This window comes from Diadema antillarum, unplaced genomic scaffold (assembly GCF_040938485.1).
Source record: "Diadema antillarum isolate AM-2024a unplaced genomic scaffold, OU_Dant_1.0 seq00000466_RagTag, whole genome shotgun sequence".
In the NCBI taxonomy this organism is placed as follows: domain Eukaryota; kingdom Metazoa; phylum Echinodermata; class Echinoidea; order Diadematoida; family Diadematidae; genus Diadema; species Diadema antillarum.
Window position 1 is genome coordinate 86,690 of NW_027271436.1, and position 18,672 is coordinate 105,361.

Consider the following 18,672-nt stretch of genomic DNA (forward strand, 5'->3'; position numbering starts at 1 on the left):
TCGAACAGCTCTTAAACACTGTTAAATCACTGCTCCCAGTGGTAAACCCTACATTTAAAGTCTAGACCTCAAACAAAAGGTTACGAAAATAAAGAACCGTTGATAACTTTGCACCTACACTCTAAAAGAATTCGGGTCAGAACTGACCCGGAACTGGGTCCGTTGGGGTCACACACCGTTCCGGGTCAAAAATGACTTTGGTCATGAAGGAATTTGGTCATGAAGACCCGGAATGGGGTCACCCTGACCCAATTCATGACTCTGAATGGGGTCATATCTGACCCAACTCCTTGTCATTTCTGCCTCTAGTGTACTAGTAGGCCTGTGTAGAACCGTTTCTACCTACAATCTGTACGTACTAGAACATGCATGCGCGGCGATAGGGCTGCAGCTGCGCTTTGTTATGTGATAGACTGGAAAAGTGCGAAGGGCAAACCGCGTACGATACGGGGTATCTACCGTAGATCTAGTTGTACCGTCCACACGTGTACTGTGCGAATATACAACACACAATACATACACACACACACACACACACACGAGCGTTGTGCGTTGTCAATACAAGAGTGTCAACTTGCACGAACTTCGCTAGAGTCAGCGATGCGAGGTGCATATGTTTATTTCCTTAGGGTGGGGTCACACTGTCCCAAAAGTGACAGAAGATGGCGATATGAAAATAGAATTTTTCAATTTCGTGGGAGATACGGCCTCAAACATGGTCAAAAGCCAATCAACAGCCGAAGAAAGTACTATGCCTATATATAGAAGGTCACACGATAGCACTCGAACCACACACGAATAAAGGCTACACGAAGATGTGAATCTTTGTCAAGAAGTTCACCCAAAAAGACTCGCGAAGAAAACCCAATGGCTATAAAACGCGAAGATTTTGCCACCTCTCACGAAATTGTTGCTGGAATCTGAGAAACTCAACCGGCGGTTATTTACGATGGCTTCACAAATGACCCAATGTTTATGCAATCAGAGGCGAATGTGACCATTTTCTTTATCTTACGTCCATCTTTGCTCAGTTTCGGGAAAGTGTGACATCATCATAACTCGCTATTCAAAATGTGTAAAAGGCGTGTCTGTGTGAGTTTTATTTATTTATATATTTATTTACTTATTTATCTATTTTTACAATGGGCATTGCGTTCTTGCTAACCTTAAAGGCATTATTCACCATTTGCAGAGGAAACAAAAACCCTGATTTATTGCTTCAAAATAGTTCTAAAATGTGAGTTAGGGATAAAAACAAGCAATGAAAACATTTGAATCAGTATAATTAATGTTAAGTATTGTTAAATATACAAAATGTGAACTATAGTTACCATAAAAATGTCTACAGATATGGTTTAGTGGGAAAAATAGTGATATCTCCTTATGTTTTAGGCTTTATAGCAAAGTTTTTACATGGTAGGATCTTTTGTGATGCAAGTGACCTACACATATGCATTAAATGTGATATCTTGAACATTTTTTAAATCACTGCACCCAATGCTAAACAGCTCTATTAACATTAGCCGTCGACGATCATAATTACAACCTGAAGTGATAACACCGTAACCCTTCTAGCCAAAATGTAACTCCAGCCAATACAAACGCATATTCGATTACTTCTTGAGAGTTTGAAATAGATTTGTAACATTTGCGATGTCTTACGAGTTATGGGAGTCTACAGACCGGCATATAGATGTGGCTATAGTAATTACTGTACAGTAGCAGGTGTATGGAAACTGTGTGAAAAATGATCAGATGCCTCTAGTGTAAACGTTGTCAGTTGACAAGACTCCTCCTCCCCCCCCCCCTTGAAAGTCTATGATCCTAAATTCCTTCGCAGAGAAAAGCATATTTATAAATGTAAGTAATGTTTCTCTCTCTCTCTGTCTCTCTCTATCTTCGTATAAGTACTACAGTATAGCAAGTGGTCATGTCATGTGTGTGTGTGTGTGTGTGTGTGTGTGTGTGTGTGTAGACAAATGAAATGCAAAAATCCAGTTTTCTTTGCGGTAATTTGATGCATAATGTTGAGTTAGTTTGACGTCACCACACTCACTTTAGTCGATCTTCAGTGTTTTGAACTTCGTTCTTGTCATCATAATGAAAGGCAACAGCACCATCAACACCAACAACGAAAACAAAATACAACTGGATATACAAGTGTATCCTTATTAATGTTAATTAATATGAGATGTAGTTACATTTCAGACCATAAACATCATTGCATATACTGTACAGCTGTATGCATCATAAATGTAAAAAACGTTGCACATTTTAAAGTCTAGACAGCATATAAAAGGTTACAGAAGTAAAGAACGGTCTGATAACATTTGCTACTACACTCCGCAGACTATACAATAGATATGATAACCATATTGCAATAGTAATAGTACTGGTAACATAGATATGACAACAAAAACAATAACATTACCGAGTGCCTAATTTTCGTTTCTCGAAAAGAGTATCTTTTGTGCAACATCGCTAAGTTGTTAAGCACTTACAGGCATTTTGAGTGCAGAGTAATCTGCTGTTATGATCTCGGAGGATCACTAGCTAACATAAATGAAATAATAATTATGTAAAAGTATCTACGGCAAATAAGGCGATGGAAAGAAATGGCACCGATAAAACATGTGGCGTTTATATAGAAAACTTCGACTTAACCTCGCGTTTTTGTTTTTTGTTCGTTTGTTTGTTTGTTTTTGTGCCATGGGACTCCACCATACGTTTGGCAATGAATATTCATATGATTGTTCATGATACATCTTTTAAAACTATGACTTCCGACTGTCTGTAGTTCGGAAAAAAACCACCATCAGCTTTTTTTTTTTTACTATTTGCATTTTTTTTTATTTCAAGGGTTGTTTTCCTGTGAGTGGGTTCAAAATCAAGACTTTAGATGTTTGTGCAATATTCACCTTATTATTTTGTGACACAGAGTACGTCATGTTTTAATCCTTGAATTAAATCATTTTGGAAGAAATTAACTTCGAACACATTCAAAAATTAGACAAGGAGAGCATTTTAGAGGTCCTTGTAATCAAAAATTTTTATATCTTTTATGCAGTGCGTCATGAGGAAACAACACTATAAAGGATAAACAGGAAATAAATCAGGAAATTAGGAAGGACAAATATACGCGTACTTGAAATGCAGAGTACATACAAAAATAGTTCTATATTATCTTATTCTTCTGTAGTGAACTCATAATATATTTTAAAACTGTACAATAATAGAAATGTTTTTGTAAAAACCTATTCCTAAAATCAATCCATGAGATCAGTAGCAGTAGATGTAAGTCCCACTTTCCATTACTTAAGGACGTATCTCCACAAACACGTGACAGAGGCTGCGATACAGCAGTGAGGATGTTAAAATGTCATGGATATTAGAACTACACCGAATTGGCCAAAGTATTGCACCATGAGCAACTCAGGAACAATTCTTAATTTCCCCCATTATAATTTTTGAAGCTTTGCAATATTCTTTACTTTTTCACAAAAGCCACTATTCTAGATTAAAAAACAAAATAAAACAAAACTGTTGCATAGTACTCACACAGACAAAATGCCAGATATACCAAACTCTTATCTTCTGCTGCTATTGTAAGAACTTTCTTTGTTGCTATTGTGTACGGCCACTGTTTACCAAAAGACTTGATCAATTATGAGAAAAAAATTAATTGACAACTTTATGACAGGTTTCCTTAGAACATTGAGTTGACTTTAGTGCGATGGAAAGTGCATAGAGTATCAATTGGACGGCTGCGAATGGAGCAACATTGCAAGTGTGCTGCAGACGAGTAGGAGGAGGGGCGTTGCAGTGCCCAAACCTGTAGCGGAGCAGGTCAGATCGTGGTACTCCTCATCGTCCGGAGTCAGCACAACAGATCCACACCTGTCAATGGAGTAACTGTAGGGACCGTCTCTTTCACGAGTTGCTGAGATGAAAGATAGAAAAGAAAGGGATTTGGAGGGAGAAGGTGAAACAATGGAATATTTAGTACAATGAGAAAGAAAAAGAAGGAGCATCCATTCATAATATGTGACGTAAACTGTCAGTTAGAATAGTTCTTAAATTACAATGATGCATTCTTAAGTTTTGAAATTGTATTTTTTCCACAATGTCTCGTTCACAACAAAAAGGAATGCAGTGAACGTTATATTCCATCAAGAAAATTGAGGTAGTTTTTCATCTTATATGAATTAAATGGACAATTGACACACTGTGCATCCGGGTGCACACACTTTCGATGGTCGTTGACGTGCATTTATGTTGTCGTTTTTTAGGCGAGATTGCTATATTATGCATTAGACTGCGACGTACTGTGGACTCCACACTCGTGAGAAGTTATGAAACTGTATTCGTGTTTCAATTACTGATGACATGGAAAATCATAAAGCCCTCAATACAACAATCCGTAATATAATGGAAAATAATATATATAATGGCTATACATGATCGGTTGGGGGGGACCCAGGAATTCCGTAAAGAGGGACCGCCTTTACAAAATAAAGGGGGGGGGGGGCGCAAGCTCCCCCTCCCCATTTTTTCTTTTTCTTTTTTTGTTTTGTTTTAACAAAGTAAAAGGGGCGCTCCTGGTGCGCTCCGCCCTGGATCCGCCACTGGTGATGACCGAAGATACTTAACAGAGTACAATGATATTGTGGAAGATACAAAACAGAAAAAAAGTGGTAGTAAAATATTTCTGACGAACAATAAAGTTTAGTTTTATAACACTTCGGGCTAAAACTGAAGGGCTAAAGAAAAGGCTGAAAATATACTATATCAGCTGAAATTTATTCTTTCAGACACCCAATAGTTCAGTAATGATATAAGCATTAAAAGGTAGATTACATAATTATAAGGGCTAAAAAAATGAGTGACCGATTACGTACTACTAAAGAGAACAGTAGAGTTCACTTCAAGATCGGGGAAGCCACACGTATGGGTTCCAGTAGTGATGTTCACCATGACTCCTGGTGTCAAATCGCTGTCGGCGTCCTTGGTTACGTTTGTCACGTCGACTGAATAAGTGATGTCATCGAAGCCAGATACGTTGCCATATTGTGCCGCAATCATTCCTTCAAATACTGTTGGTTCGGAACCAATAAGTACTAGTAATTTTTTATTGTGCTACCAAAAAGAAATACAAATAATTTAACATGATATAAGTATTAATTCCTATTCAATTGAAAATCAATACGATCAATTCATTACAATTCAACTGAAACAGAATAATTCAAATACACCATTGTACGGCATGTATTACAGGTAACTGGAATTCCATCAATAATGATACGTTTATTTTTTGTGGATTTTATGGGGCATGTTCAAAGATATATCACTACAAATATATTCCACAAACATGATTTTACGTTGTTGGTTTTTTCTACCCCCTATAGACAACGTTGCGTTCTCGTTAAAGTTTCTTTCTGTCATCAGCACACTGTGTGTGTGTGTGTGTGTGTGTGTGTGTGTGTGTGTGTGTGTGTGTGTGTGTTTGGGGGAGGGGAGGATATGATTATCAGATTACTTTAGCATGCAAGACTGTTTAGTTCAAGGTCGTTTATAGACATATTTTAATATTTCCTGATTTGAATAACGACATTTGCATTTTTAGATCTGGGTATACAGGTTGTAACCAACATCACTGCGTCATATTAGAGCAATAGCTTCCTCTGTTTCCTGTGAATTTATAAATTGATATCTACTGTTCTGCTCGATTTTATATTTGGTATGAAGTCGACTTGAAAATGAAATGATATATCAAGTTGTTCAGATTGCTGTAAACTACCAAGACTACACTATACCTTAAAAAGTTGAATGACTTACTGTAGCTTCCATCACAGACTTCAGGGTTAGACGTACATGAACACGCCTGGCAGCAGAGAATGAAATTCACCATTGTGAAGGAGAAGAAAACGGCATGGCAGAGTCGTAGTCTCCTATCAAGAATGCCTTGCAAAAGGTTCATGGTAACCTGTGATCAGACAAATTAAAATGAGCTGCATTTATTCCTGTGTTTTTCCCTTATATACGCATGAAAAAGATATGAATTTTGATTTAAAATAATCGGCTTGCATTTTCACAACTAATTAATTCCCACCCAGGATATTTGGAAAGCTTGAGTCAGTATATATATATATACACACACACACACGCACACACACACACACACACACACACACATATATATATATATATATATATATATATATATATATATATAATATATAATATATATATATATTTACATAGGTATATATAATATAATATGATATATAATATAGGGCCTATATCTTGTTATAATTAGTGATATAAACTGGTGACAACGTAGGTCTGCAATGTGAATTATATGGAACTGGATGTGATTTTGGTCTGTTTGTTTTTCCTCGCAACTAAATTGATTGAACTGAGGAATTAGCAGCCTATGTTAACCGATACCGGTACTTAAAGTTGTCATTTATGCAATGGGATGGATTGGGCTCGACAATAGTGTGGCAAAAACTGTATGTCTGTCTTGCAGAGTCTATAAATTCACTGAGGTCTCAAAACTAGCATCGATATTTGAACATCATGATAAATTACAATCATCCCACCAGTATGCAATGAATTGCTTGCCCTCGGCCAAAAATTCAGTTACTAGTACAAGCCAATGCATCACGGTACTCTCCTGCAATTTATCTATGATTCTTTAATGCCCAATCCATGCGTAACCTTGACGTTTTATCCAGAGTCAGTGTAGGAAACCTACTCAGGACAAGCCTAAATGCAGAGCACGTACTAGAAACACTGTACTATACCAGCCGTCCAATTGATTGCGTGTAATTCAGTGGATTCTGCCTTGCGGCAAGCGGTAAATACATTGTACAATGTACTTTACATCCAAGGGGAGTTATTATGACACAACGCAAGCAGCGAGCTTATCTATATGCGTGTGTGAGTATGTACACAGACAAATACAGTAATTGAACACATCTATACATACACACACGCACATGCACACGCAAACATACGCATTGTACACCATTCTCGATCATTGAATGAAATCATAGTGTTACAGTACATTTGTGATGTTCTCCAGATCATAGATAGGCCGTGATATAAATGACCGGGGCTTATGATCACAATTTAGATATTCCTTCGGAATCCGTATGGTTTATAAACTTATAAACTGTTAATTCACAATGTCGATTGTAACAAGTTGGATACTCACTGCTTTGTCTGATGTTTGATTTCTACGGAAGAATATTATTCTCGTCTGAAGAGATCAGCTCTGTTCTTACACCTTGCATACAATTAAAGTGAATGAATGATTTATTGGCACGTACAGTATGTATTTCAAAGCAGGCCTACCAACTTGCGCGCTGACGTATGACGTACGTGTATTCGCCAGGGCCAACAAGTGGCCAAGCTCAAGGGAGCGGGGTGTTGTTTCTAGATCTGCGTGAGCTGCCTTTAGTTTCACTGCACAGCATTGATTGTTCGTATTTTTTTTACCTCTCCCTCTTTGGCTCCGCGATTTTTTGGCAATACAGGTACATTGTCAAGTGCTAGTACTACTAAGTACTCGATACGGCGCTTCTCTGTGATCTGTACTAATGTGTAGTGAAGATTGCCAGTTCACTGGCGTGCCTATGCAGGCCCGGTAGCACAATGTACTCGAGTGTTATGTAATAGTAGACATATTTATGCGTTAATTTCAATCACAATCTCACCTAAACCTACTTCCAGAACGTTTGCGAACTCTGCATCGTACGAGCTACAGTTATACATGTAAACATCAGATCAGCTGGGGCCTGTTGCATAATTTAGTTACCATTATGGTAACGTTGCCATGCAATGGTAACTACCATGGCAACAACACTTAACAGCTAATCAAAATCAGGAATTCCATGGAAGTTACCATTGGATGGCAAAGTTACCATAATGGTAACCTAGGCCTATATGCAACGGGCCCCAGATGTGGGCAAAGCAATGATCCGACGTAGGATTTTTGGACACATGAACACACACAAATGAACACTTTTAGGCCTATACCACACTCACACACACAGTTCAACATGTAACGTTCGTGGCCTTCACAATCTTTATCACCGTCGAACCTTGACATAAATCATGGATTCAAGAGATACATGCTAGTATAGTTTTTGACCAAAGTTTATCAACTCAGAGCAGATATTACACCATTTCTGACTTAAATGAAAGTTGCAATACTATATAGTACGGGTAGGCCTATTGGGCTATTCACCAATTCAACTGAATTCATCATAGCCAGGCATGATATTATCAAATGCACATATGGAAGTCGAAATCACCATGCAATTCGGAATTAAACTTGGTTAACAACTTCTTTCACTAGAATGTCAGAAGTCTAAACAAGGACTTGAGTCTGAAATAGATATAATGGAAGCATGTCTACGCCACACCTCCCCTAGGCATATCCTTTTATTGATAATTATGATATTGATCATATCTCAGCCATTTCACAACCGATTTTCATCAGGTAAACATTGAATTCCTCATAGATTAACATTCATCAAGTAAACATTGAATTCCTCATAGATTAACAGTTTATAAGGTGGAAGTATCCCGCAAGAATTTAAAAACTGAATCCTCTGCTCAACCATACCATCCCTGTCAAGCTGTACGAAAATTATTAAGTCGATGAGCTCATCAGTGAATTATCTCATCTGCGTACAGATACAGATTGTAACCAACATCACTGCGTCATTACAAAATGTAAAACCTTCTTCTATCTCGTCCAATTTTATGAAATATTTAACGTTCTGTTTGATTTCTCCCCGTCTATGAAATCGACTTCAAAATGAAATGGTATGCTTAACTTTATAGTGCTCTGATTGCTATACACTCCCCAGACTCCCCTACCTTAGATTGAATGACTTACTGGAGCGTCCGTCTCAGATTTCAGGATGAAATCCACATGTACACGCCTATGTTTTCCAATAATCGACTTTAAATGCTTGCATTTTCGCAAATCATTAATTCCCATCAAGGACCAAAGAATCTAGTGGCGGCAATTTTATGTTGGGGGGGGGGGGGGGGGTTGGAAAAACTGAAGGGCGAAATATCACACCCTCGCGAATATCGACCGGGTGTATCAGTGGATAGTACCTCCCTCCCCCTCCCTCACCTGAAAGACATGCATGTTCTCGTATACTTGCTCCATATATTTGGACGTATGTCGATTGTCAAAAGTTTGTCAAACATGTATGATTTAAGGCAACTTCATTATTTCACATGAAGTACTGTTGCACAACATGACCTAACTATCATAAACAAGATTGTGATGAAAATTTAATCCATTAAAAAAAATAACTGTATTTGGACTTTCTGTCTTATTCGAGAACGGTTTCCGATCCTGGACGCTTCATCAGCTCGTCTGATTTTGTTGCGGGAAAATGTCGTTGATGGTCGGTGCAGGAGGCACAATCGACGTTACTATTCGGAGTCAATCGTCGCAAAATTCTTCGGATTACATGTGTGTACCCGAGAGGGGTTGTGTCCCATAGTTGGAGGTTCTCGGGATTGACATAGACAGCTTTCCGGACCCTCCTCTCAAGCGACCGATACTTTTTGTGCGCAAGGATGAGCACATCTCTTTCTTTGAACTTAGTATGTTTGGCTGTCTTCAGGTGGGAGATCATGGCTGAAAGTATGTCCCTGGGCTTTAACGCGAATACAAACGCCCATGAAGAGGCTGCTTAGTGTACTAATGTAATAATAGTCTGGGCAGCCCTTCTCTTGACGTTACCTGGCGTGGACACAACCTCTCCCAGGTGAACCGCTCTATAATCTGGGAAATTTTCTCGACGAAGTTCTAACTTCGTTTATATTGTTTATATTTTTCCAAGATTTATGATGTCTGTTTTATGTTAAGTGCGGTCTGGGGCAGATTAGTCGTATAGGGCCCCATTTTTCTCTCTCTTCTTTCTTTCTATAAAACAATAACTCCGAACAATCACGTCGCGAGTGCCTCTGCGCCGATCGGCTATGACGTTTGCAGCCACCAACTCAGTTGTGCTGTCGTAGCCTCCAGGATCGGACGTGAATCCGTATTTTCAAGTGAGTCCAGATGCGGGAATTTATTTTTTGTTTCTTAAATGAATAGTACCACTGGATGAATCTCAATTGACATAGATTAATGAGTGTTAAAATAATCATTCCTCTTTCCCTCCAGAATTAAGATGTGCACAGAGGTTACCATGGAGGATCTGTTAACCGTACACCACGAAATGGGACACTGCCAGTACTTCCTTCAGTATGCTAAACAGCACATCGTCTTCCGATCTGGAGCCAATCCTGCCTTCCACGAAGCCATTGGGGACACCATCGCCCTTTCAGCGGCCACGCCCAGTTATTTTCATCGCCTTGGACTCCTCAGCGAACCTCACTATGATTACGGTAAGGAGAGAGGAAACGTGTTACGTTATTGATATGTTCATCAGTAACCGTGGTAATTTGCATCCCCATATATATATATATATATATATACAGTCAAACCTGTCTATAGCGGCCACCCAAGGGATACGGAAAAAGTGGCCGTTATAGACAGGTGGCCGCTATAGACAGGTAATCCAACTTTGTGTACATTGCCTACATGTACATGTATCATCGTTGTATACATCTATAAACACTTACATGTACATGTATGTGTGTACGTATGCACACGTGTGTATCATGCATAAAACAATGCCGGTGTTTACGAAATTGTTGCACAGTACCGTAGCATGTGCACAGTCATGAAGAAAACTTAACACTAGTGCATTATTGGGACTGACAAGTGATGAATGCAACGGTGGCGATCACTGAACGTTGCCCAGGAATGACTGGCAAGGCTAAAAAGCAGAAAAACACGCTGAATTATCGGCTCGGCTACGGCTCCATCAGGTTTTTGGCCGCTATAGACAGGTTAAAATCTACCACGGGAAACAACATTTGTGGCCGCTGGCCGCTATAGACAGGTGGCCGCTATAGAGAGGTGGCCGCTAAGGCTGGTTTGACTGTATATATATATATATATATATATATATATATATATATTATATATAATGTTGCGATAGAGGAATGCATTAAATTCCAGTGCAGTTGCCTTGGTTTTTATTCAAAATTCAAATTTTCGGGGGCCTCCCCCTTTGTAAGTGATGAAAGTGCTCAAGAATTTTCACTTTCATAAGCACTTTCATCCCTGACGTAAGGAGATAATAAGCGCCTCCCCCTCCTTTATGGATTATGAATTCATGGATCCGCCCCTTCTTAATTGCTCAACATTGCTCAACAGCGACCGCTCGATTAGGTCGTTGCCTCTCGGACACCGAGAGCGGTGGGCGGTGAGTTGGCTCAGTTGGTAGCGCGTCTGCCTCACGATCCTAAGGACCCGGGTTAGAACCTCTAGCAAGAGGCAAAACACTCTGTCCCTCGGATAGGACATAAAATGTAGGTCCCATGTATGAGAGAGTCACGGCTCATGCACGTAAAAGATCCCGCTTCATTCATTCATCGCAAAGAGCAGGGTGTTTAACCCCGTGAAGTGGTCCCACCTCACATCCAACTGGACCCCATGGAAGACCAGCTTGACATAGCTAAATATGGGCTATCCAGCCATCTTCTTAGATGGAAATGAACAAACAGCAAAGCAACAACACCGATCTTATTTTGGGCCGCGCCGCCGAAATTTGAACTCCGCGTTAAAACGTCAGCAGCGACCGAGCGATGCCCTAACATCAGCGGTGCTCGGTCGGTCTCCGACAGGTTATCGACCGAAAATGGCTAAAAACTCGCCGACAGGTCGCCGAGCAGGCTGATTTTTGGGGTTGTGACAGTAGCCTATCACCTTCACCAGTACTAGTATAATCATTACTAAGGACCAATTTTTATGTGCTTTTTTTTTGACATTCACAGAGTCTACCATCAATTTTCTTATGGAAAAAGCACTCTTCAAGATTGCTTTCCTTCCTTTCGGGCTACTGATTGACAAGTGGCGATGGAAGGTGTTTAGAGGAGAAGTGGAACCGCAGGATTACAACGATGCCTGGTGGGAGATGAGGTGAGTGCTTGCCCCCCCCCCCCTTCCAAAAAAAAAAAAAAGAAAAAAAAGTGGCATGTGATCCTCCATAAGTTTGAATATCATTGACAGGATAAAATTAAAGAAAAAGATATCGGTAGAAGTTCCTTTACACTCAATTCAAATACATGTATTTTCGCGAACTTGATTTTGTGTCATACCGATGACAGCCAAATAGATGTGGTTATAATATATAGCATCGTCACCTGGCAGTTTTCTTGCTTGCCTTTACATAAGATAACCATGATTTGATCTCTATACGAGTCCATCTCCTTTAAAAGTCATCCATGCTTTAAAGATATTGAAAGCCTGTGATCATTCGGCAAAATATGCAATGTAAGAATAGAATATGAAGAATATGATTGATGCCTGTTGATTGAAGGAACTTAGTTAAAGAATTTTGTGCAGCTCAGAGGGAGACTCGTGAGATGATGACGTCATGCATGACATAATTTTACTGCATACCCCATTGTGACTAATTCAAGTGTTTCTTGGGAAACCTGTCTGACTTCAGAATTTTGAAACTCTCTTATTTTCTGTCCGATTTTAAATACTGTTACTAAGTGCAGTATAAATACCGCCTTTTAACAAGCGTGTTTAAGTTCTGTTTGATTGTGTCACAGTGAACCACAGTGAACCGAAACATGGGCTAGCTTTTCACTTTAAAGGGATAGTATAGCTTTGGTTGAGGCCTAACTTTTTTTCTTAATTTTTCGGTGAGATAATGACAAACTTCTTATGAAATATAAAAGGGTATATTATTCCATGAGGCATTCAAGTTCAAGTTCAAGTTTATTTTCATATTTCCACTTTCTCAGTGATGGGATTACAAAATGATTGACAGTAAAACAAGAATACAAATATATACAACCATATATTTTGATTGGAGAAGAAAGAAAAAAAAACATACTTAACACAAATGTAAATGGTCATTATCATCTGAGGATGTCACAAGTAAATGTCAGGAATATGATGGGGCCTACATAAAAACAATGACTCTTGTAAAACTGTAGGTTCCCGAATTCAAACGCGTGGAATTATACGGAGAACGGATATGTTTATCTTGACCAACTAAAATTATACCATTCCACATTTTATGAAAATTGGTTTTTGAATGGCTGAGATATCCAAAACAGAGCGATTCTAATAAAAGGCGGGACCCACCATTTATTACGATCACTTTGTTTTACTTTATTTTTGGATGTTTCAGCCATTCCAAAACTGATTTTCATCAAATAAACTTTGAATTCGTTTTAGAATTGTATGCTCTGTACAATTTTATAAGTGTTTGCTTGGTATCTCGCAAAAAGTTAAAAGCCCAATTCTCATCTCCACCGATACTGTACCATCCCTTTAATCTTATGTGCGCAACGACTTATGGATTTCATTCAGGTCAATAATTAATGATAACGTGTGAATTGTGATTGACTATGCCATGATATTTTGTACCTGCAAAGTGCATATTCGCACACGTTTGTTTAAAGCTGTTTTGTTTTAAGCGTTTTTTGATGAACAAATAAAACAACTCATTGCAAAACTAAATGCTTTAGAAATGATTTCAGTATAGCCTTTTTAATTTATAAAGTTATTGTACGTAAAGTAGACAGACAAATCAAGAATATTGTATGTAAAGAACATATTTTACAGTGGAGTGACAGTAGATCCGTTTATTGGCGACATTCAAGGACATTCACAAAACAAAGAAACAAACAAGAAAATGATGAAACTGATCGACGATTTAATGCGAACCACATAAATCTCATAGGGCCTGACAAACGACTATATTTTCAAGTATTTGTGAGATACAGCCACCTGGGTTTGGGATTTAAAGGCAATGTCTTCTTTACGCAGAAAAAAAAAATGAAATGACAGAAGTGGAGATGAGGAAATCAGTTGATGGTGTTTTGAAATATGTTTATCAGAGTTAACTAAAAATGTAATTTTCTACATTTTTTACAATTTTTTTTATTGTTGTCCCTTTTCTCTTTTGTGATATCACACCATGAACAGACGACAATACCAAGGTGTGAAAAGCCCGTTGCCAAGACAACAAGATGATTTCGATCCAGGAGCGAAATTTCATGTGGCGTCTGGCACGCCGTATATCAGGTGACTCGATACATCACTTTCTGATATTCTCCCAACAGATCGGTTTGCCATACGTTGACAACAAGGGTGTTCTTGGCAACCGGGAAAATTGATTGAACCTTTCCTGCCGTATACGTAATACGTAACTTTTTCCAGGTCGTCTACGAAATTATATTTAAAGTTTTGAATTGAAAATAGTCAACGAGGTTATCATTTCTAATACCGTCTGTTCAAAGTGTCTTTGAATAGAAAAAGATATTGTGGTATGCATAGACGTAGTTCTCAACAGATAGTCTTCAAAAGCATTCAAAAGTTAACATGTTATCATAGCTTCTTTAATGTTTACCTACGCGAATGCATTGCACAATAGCCTTGTAATTACTAAAAAAGAAAAATTACAACCGCTTAAAAACAATGAAGATGGGTGCACTTAGGTCGAGCGGAACTTTGTACAAATGAACTAGCAAAATGTCGAAATGGGGTATATAATAATCTGCAACGCAGAGAAACAGCCGAAAACTTTTTAACAGATCAAACGGATGTGCATTTTCCCTTTGTTTGCACGAACAGGTACTTCATCAGCTACATTGTGCAATTTCAGTTCCATAAAGCTCTGTGCAACGCGGCTGGATATGAGGGACCCCTCCATCTGTGCAATATCTATGACTCAAAAGATGCAGGACAAAAGTTGAGGTACTCCTCCTATATATTGTGTGTGTATGTGTATCCATACGCATTATCGTGTTTCTTTTTTCACAGTGGCATAAACATATGACAAGAAATCACAAATGAAAACTTGTTGGAAATTAATTTCCGAAGTTTCAGAAAACATCTAAGTTTGCGGTGAACTACCGATGATATTAAACTCGTACTTATGACCTCTGTCAAAGTCCCTATAACTGCTAACCTACCATCTAACCCTCACTCTAACCCCTAACCCTAAACACTTAACCTAACCTTCATATAGCATATGATGTACCTTACACAAAGACTATCTTTCTGACAAAGTTTAAGTGCTTACTTCTTACTAGTCTCTCTTCCAGTCGCTTTCAAACAGTGCTACATGCATTATAGATAAAAAACGCCTGGAAACAAAACTACTTTGGACTTTGGACATCCAATTGCATACGATGTAGCTTAGACCAAGGCTATCTTTCTGAAAGAGTTTAAAATCTTAACTACCACTAGTCCTTCTTCCAGGCGCTTTCAAAATTTCTATATACATTATACCGTGCTTATCAAAAAAAAAAAACGTAATCCAACTTTGGAGGGCTACCATTTCTTAATTGTCAGCTATGAAGAGCACAATGTTACTTGTGAGGAAAGATGAACTTTTCCTCTTTCCGCTGACATCTAATTATGTTCACAGTTGTGATGTATGACTGAGCACATGAACTTTAGAGATAACAATAATAAATTGCACTTCTTCCAAGTTTGCGTGTTACTGTGAAGGAACAATGCAATTCTCACTGCATGGATGAGATCTGTCAATGAAAGATCCCAAATAAGGCCAGCCTGTACGGAATGCAGGTTTATGTTTAGGTTTTCTCCTGATATTTTATGGTCCATATCCTTTAACATAGCCTTTTGTCCGATAACTTCTCGCTCCAACAGAGGCCAACCCACATAATCCATTTTTCTCCGGTCATATTCAATACATAGCTCCCAGTGACAAACCATGCCTTGAAATGAAGAGAGTAGAAATTAATGGATTATGGTTTCGCCTTAATGGGAAGAACCAAGTTATCAACAATGTGGCCATGTTGAAGGTTATGAACCATAAAACGTTAGAAGAAACCCTAAAACATGAATCTGCTGTTGTGCAGGCTGGCCTGATGATTTGACCGCTTTCATTGACAGATCTCATTCATGCAGTCAGACACTCATTGTTCCTTCGCAATAACATGCAAACTTGGAAAAAGTGCAATTTGTCATTGTTATCTCTAAAGTTCATGTGCTCAGTCATGTATGACAACTGTATCAATGCACATTGTACTCTCCATTGATGACAATTACAGAATAGTAGCCCTCCAAAGTTGGATTACCTTTTTTTGATACGCACTGAATATGGAAAAGTGAAAAACGCCTGGAAGCAGAATGCTCGAACCTTGAAGATCACAGTAGAATATGATGTAACTACGACCAAGACTATTTTTCTGAAAAATTCCGAGCCCTTAACTATGAATAGGTTTTCTTCCATCTGCTTTAAAATTAATCCATGTGCATTGTATGTATGGAAAATTTAAAATCGGCTGGAACAAAAACTACGAGAGTAAGGATTTCAAATTTTAGAAGGTAATATATCCCATTGATTTTTAAAACGCCTGTTAATATTATGCCTTATCTAGTACCTTCATTTTCAACATAGAGCCCTAACCCTAGCAATAATTTCTAACCCCTAACCCCTAACCTTAACCCTAACCCTAACGCTGAAAATAATAGTAAGTGTAACACATAAAACCCTATAATAACCCTAATAACAACAATCAGGAAAATGCTAACAAGACTAACATTGAAGACCCTAATTACCCTACTGTCTAATAAAAACAGAGTACTTCTATAAAAAAAAACCTTGAAAAAATGCCAGCATATTCAGCTCCCAAACCTTTGAACAGGACATCAAACCTCACAAACGTATTTTATTTTGATACAAAATAGCAAAAGACATAACCAGGAATACATACTAAAGAACATAATATGATAACCTATCACGTAATCACAAAAGGTATTTTCATCTAAGGTTAAAACACAATAAATCGCCATTAAAAAACAGAAAATGTAAAGTCTTGCAAAACATTTCAACAGATATTTTTAAACAAAGGGGAGAAAACACTCCATCAATCAAACGTAGAGTATCCAGAGGAGACAACTCACAAATAAACTGAAATATAGATTAATTGGTATTAAAACGAATAACACAAGTTAAAAAAAAGGCCTCTAAGACGAAAACTAGCCAATGGACCTCTGGTCCGAAGTAGCAATGTTCCCATATACATAACCCTAACCCTAAACCTAACACTCACCCCTAACCCTAACCCTAACTCTAACCCTCGTGCTGCCCCTACCCCTAACCCTCGTGCTGACCCTATCCCTAACCCCTAACCCTGACCCAAACCCCTACCCCTGACACTCGCCCTAACCCTAACCCTCACCCCTAACCCTAACCTTAACATTAACCCTAACCCTAACTCTAACCCTAAAAAATGACCCTAACCGTAACCCATAACCCTATCCCTATCCATATTCTACTAACCCCTAACCCTAACCCTAACCTTACCCCTAACCCTAACCCTAATCCTGACCCTGACTCTAACCCTATAAACCACTAACCCTACCACTAACCATAACCATAACCATAACCCTCACCACTAACCTCTAACTCTAACCCTAACCCTGACCCTAACCCCTAACTCCTAATTCTAATCCAAACCCAAACTCTAACCCTGACCCTTAACCTTACCCTAACAATAAACTTTGTCCCTAACCCTAACCCTAACCCTGACCATAACCCTCACCCCAACCCTAACATTAACCCTAACCCTGACCCTAACCGTAACCCCTAACACTTCCCCTAACCACTTACCACTTATGTATTATGTATATTAGGTTCATCATTATGCTCTCCTGTCTGTCTGGCAGGTCGATGCTTAGTCTTGGGTCAAGTCTTCCCTGGCAGGATGCACTGGAACGCTTGACTGGTCAGCGTACAGTGGACACGAGCGCGATGGAGGAGTACTTCTCACCACTCGTCCAGTGGCTGACCAGGCAGAATCGAGGCCAAACCGTAGGATGGGACTGATTCGTTGAAAGCAATAGACTGTTTTGCTAATGTATGCAAATTTATTTACATGTCGTATTTTTCCCTCATTTTTTTTTTGTTTCTCACAACCAATTTCTGACGTTTCAAAGTTCTGTATGTTTGTTGGAAATTGATTTCTTTTTAAAGTAAATTGTGTACCTTTTTACAATCTCATGCAGCTGTACTAACCATTCGACTTCCCGAGCGTTTAGATAAGTGTCCATAGTTGCTATAACACATATAAACTACTTTTTTTTAAAAATAGAAAATTACATGTCCTCTTATTAGCCTCATCATTCTTTAGCTGTAAAAAGTGAATGTCTTGCTATCATGGAGTTGTCGTTTGTTTGTTTTTTTCACTTTATTTTCCTGTCTTTCCTTTGATGGATATAAGTATCGAAAATTCACTTAGTTCAACTACCATTTCCACAATATATTTTCCATATCTTCGAGTTGGTATAATGCCTGTGGAGGTCAAGGTATCTGCGTGCAGTGTGAGAACTCTATCATATCAATTACCATTACAGATGGTTTAGGATTCATGTACCCCTTGATCTTGTGTTCGTCTAAACAGATGCATTGATATGTGCATGTAGGTATGTATATAGATATACAGTGCATATATATATATATATATATATATATATTTATGCATCTTTGTGTACATTATTTGTCATCACATATTACACGGTAAATA

The 18,672-nt window shown here is 38.5% G+C and overlaps 2 protein-coding genes across 2 annotated transcripts in view; one reads left to right on the forward strand and one right to left on the reverse strand.

The window, feature by feature from the left end:
• The window catches only part of LOC139733257 (angiotensin-converting enzyme-like), a 101,294-nt gene extending 83,287 nt beyond the window's left edge, over positions 1 to 18,007 (forward strand). The window contains exons 10-14 of the mRNA XM_071644097.1: positions 10,205 to 10,428; positions 11,926 to 12,070; positions 14,099 to 14,197; positions 14,747 to 14,869; positions 17,816 to 18,007. Coding sequence (XP_071500198.1) covers positions 10,205 to 10,428; positions 11,926 to 12,070; positions 14,099 to 14,197; positions 14,747 to 14,869; positions 17,816 to 17,975 — 751 coding nt within the window. The 3' untranslated portion in view covers positions 17,976 to 18,007. The remainder of the gene's footprint in view (positions 1 to 10,204; positions 10,429 to 11,925; positions 12,071 to 14,098; positions 14,198 to 14,746; positions 14,870 to 17,815) is intronic.
• LOC139733276 (uncharacterized) lies at positions 3,611 to 7,353 on the reverse strand. The gene is made up of 4 exons (XM_071644113.1): positions 7,220 to 7,353; positions 5,836 to 5,983; positions 4,899 to 5,093; positions 3,611 to 3,940 (listed from the first exon to the last, which is right to left on the reverse strand). Exons 2-4 carry the CDS (start codon positions 5,975 to 5,977, stop codon positions 3,753 to 3,755), a joined length of 525 nt encoding a protein of 174 aa, XP_071500214.1. The 5' UTR covers positions 5,978 to 5,983; positions 7,220 to 7,353; the 3' UTR covers positions 3,611 to 3,752.
• Positions 18,008 to 18,672: the final 665 nt, after the last annotated feature.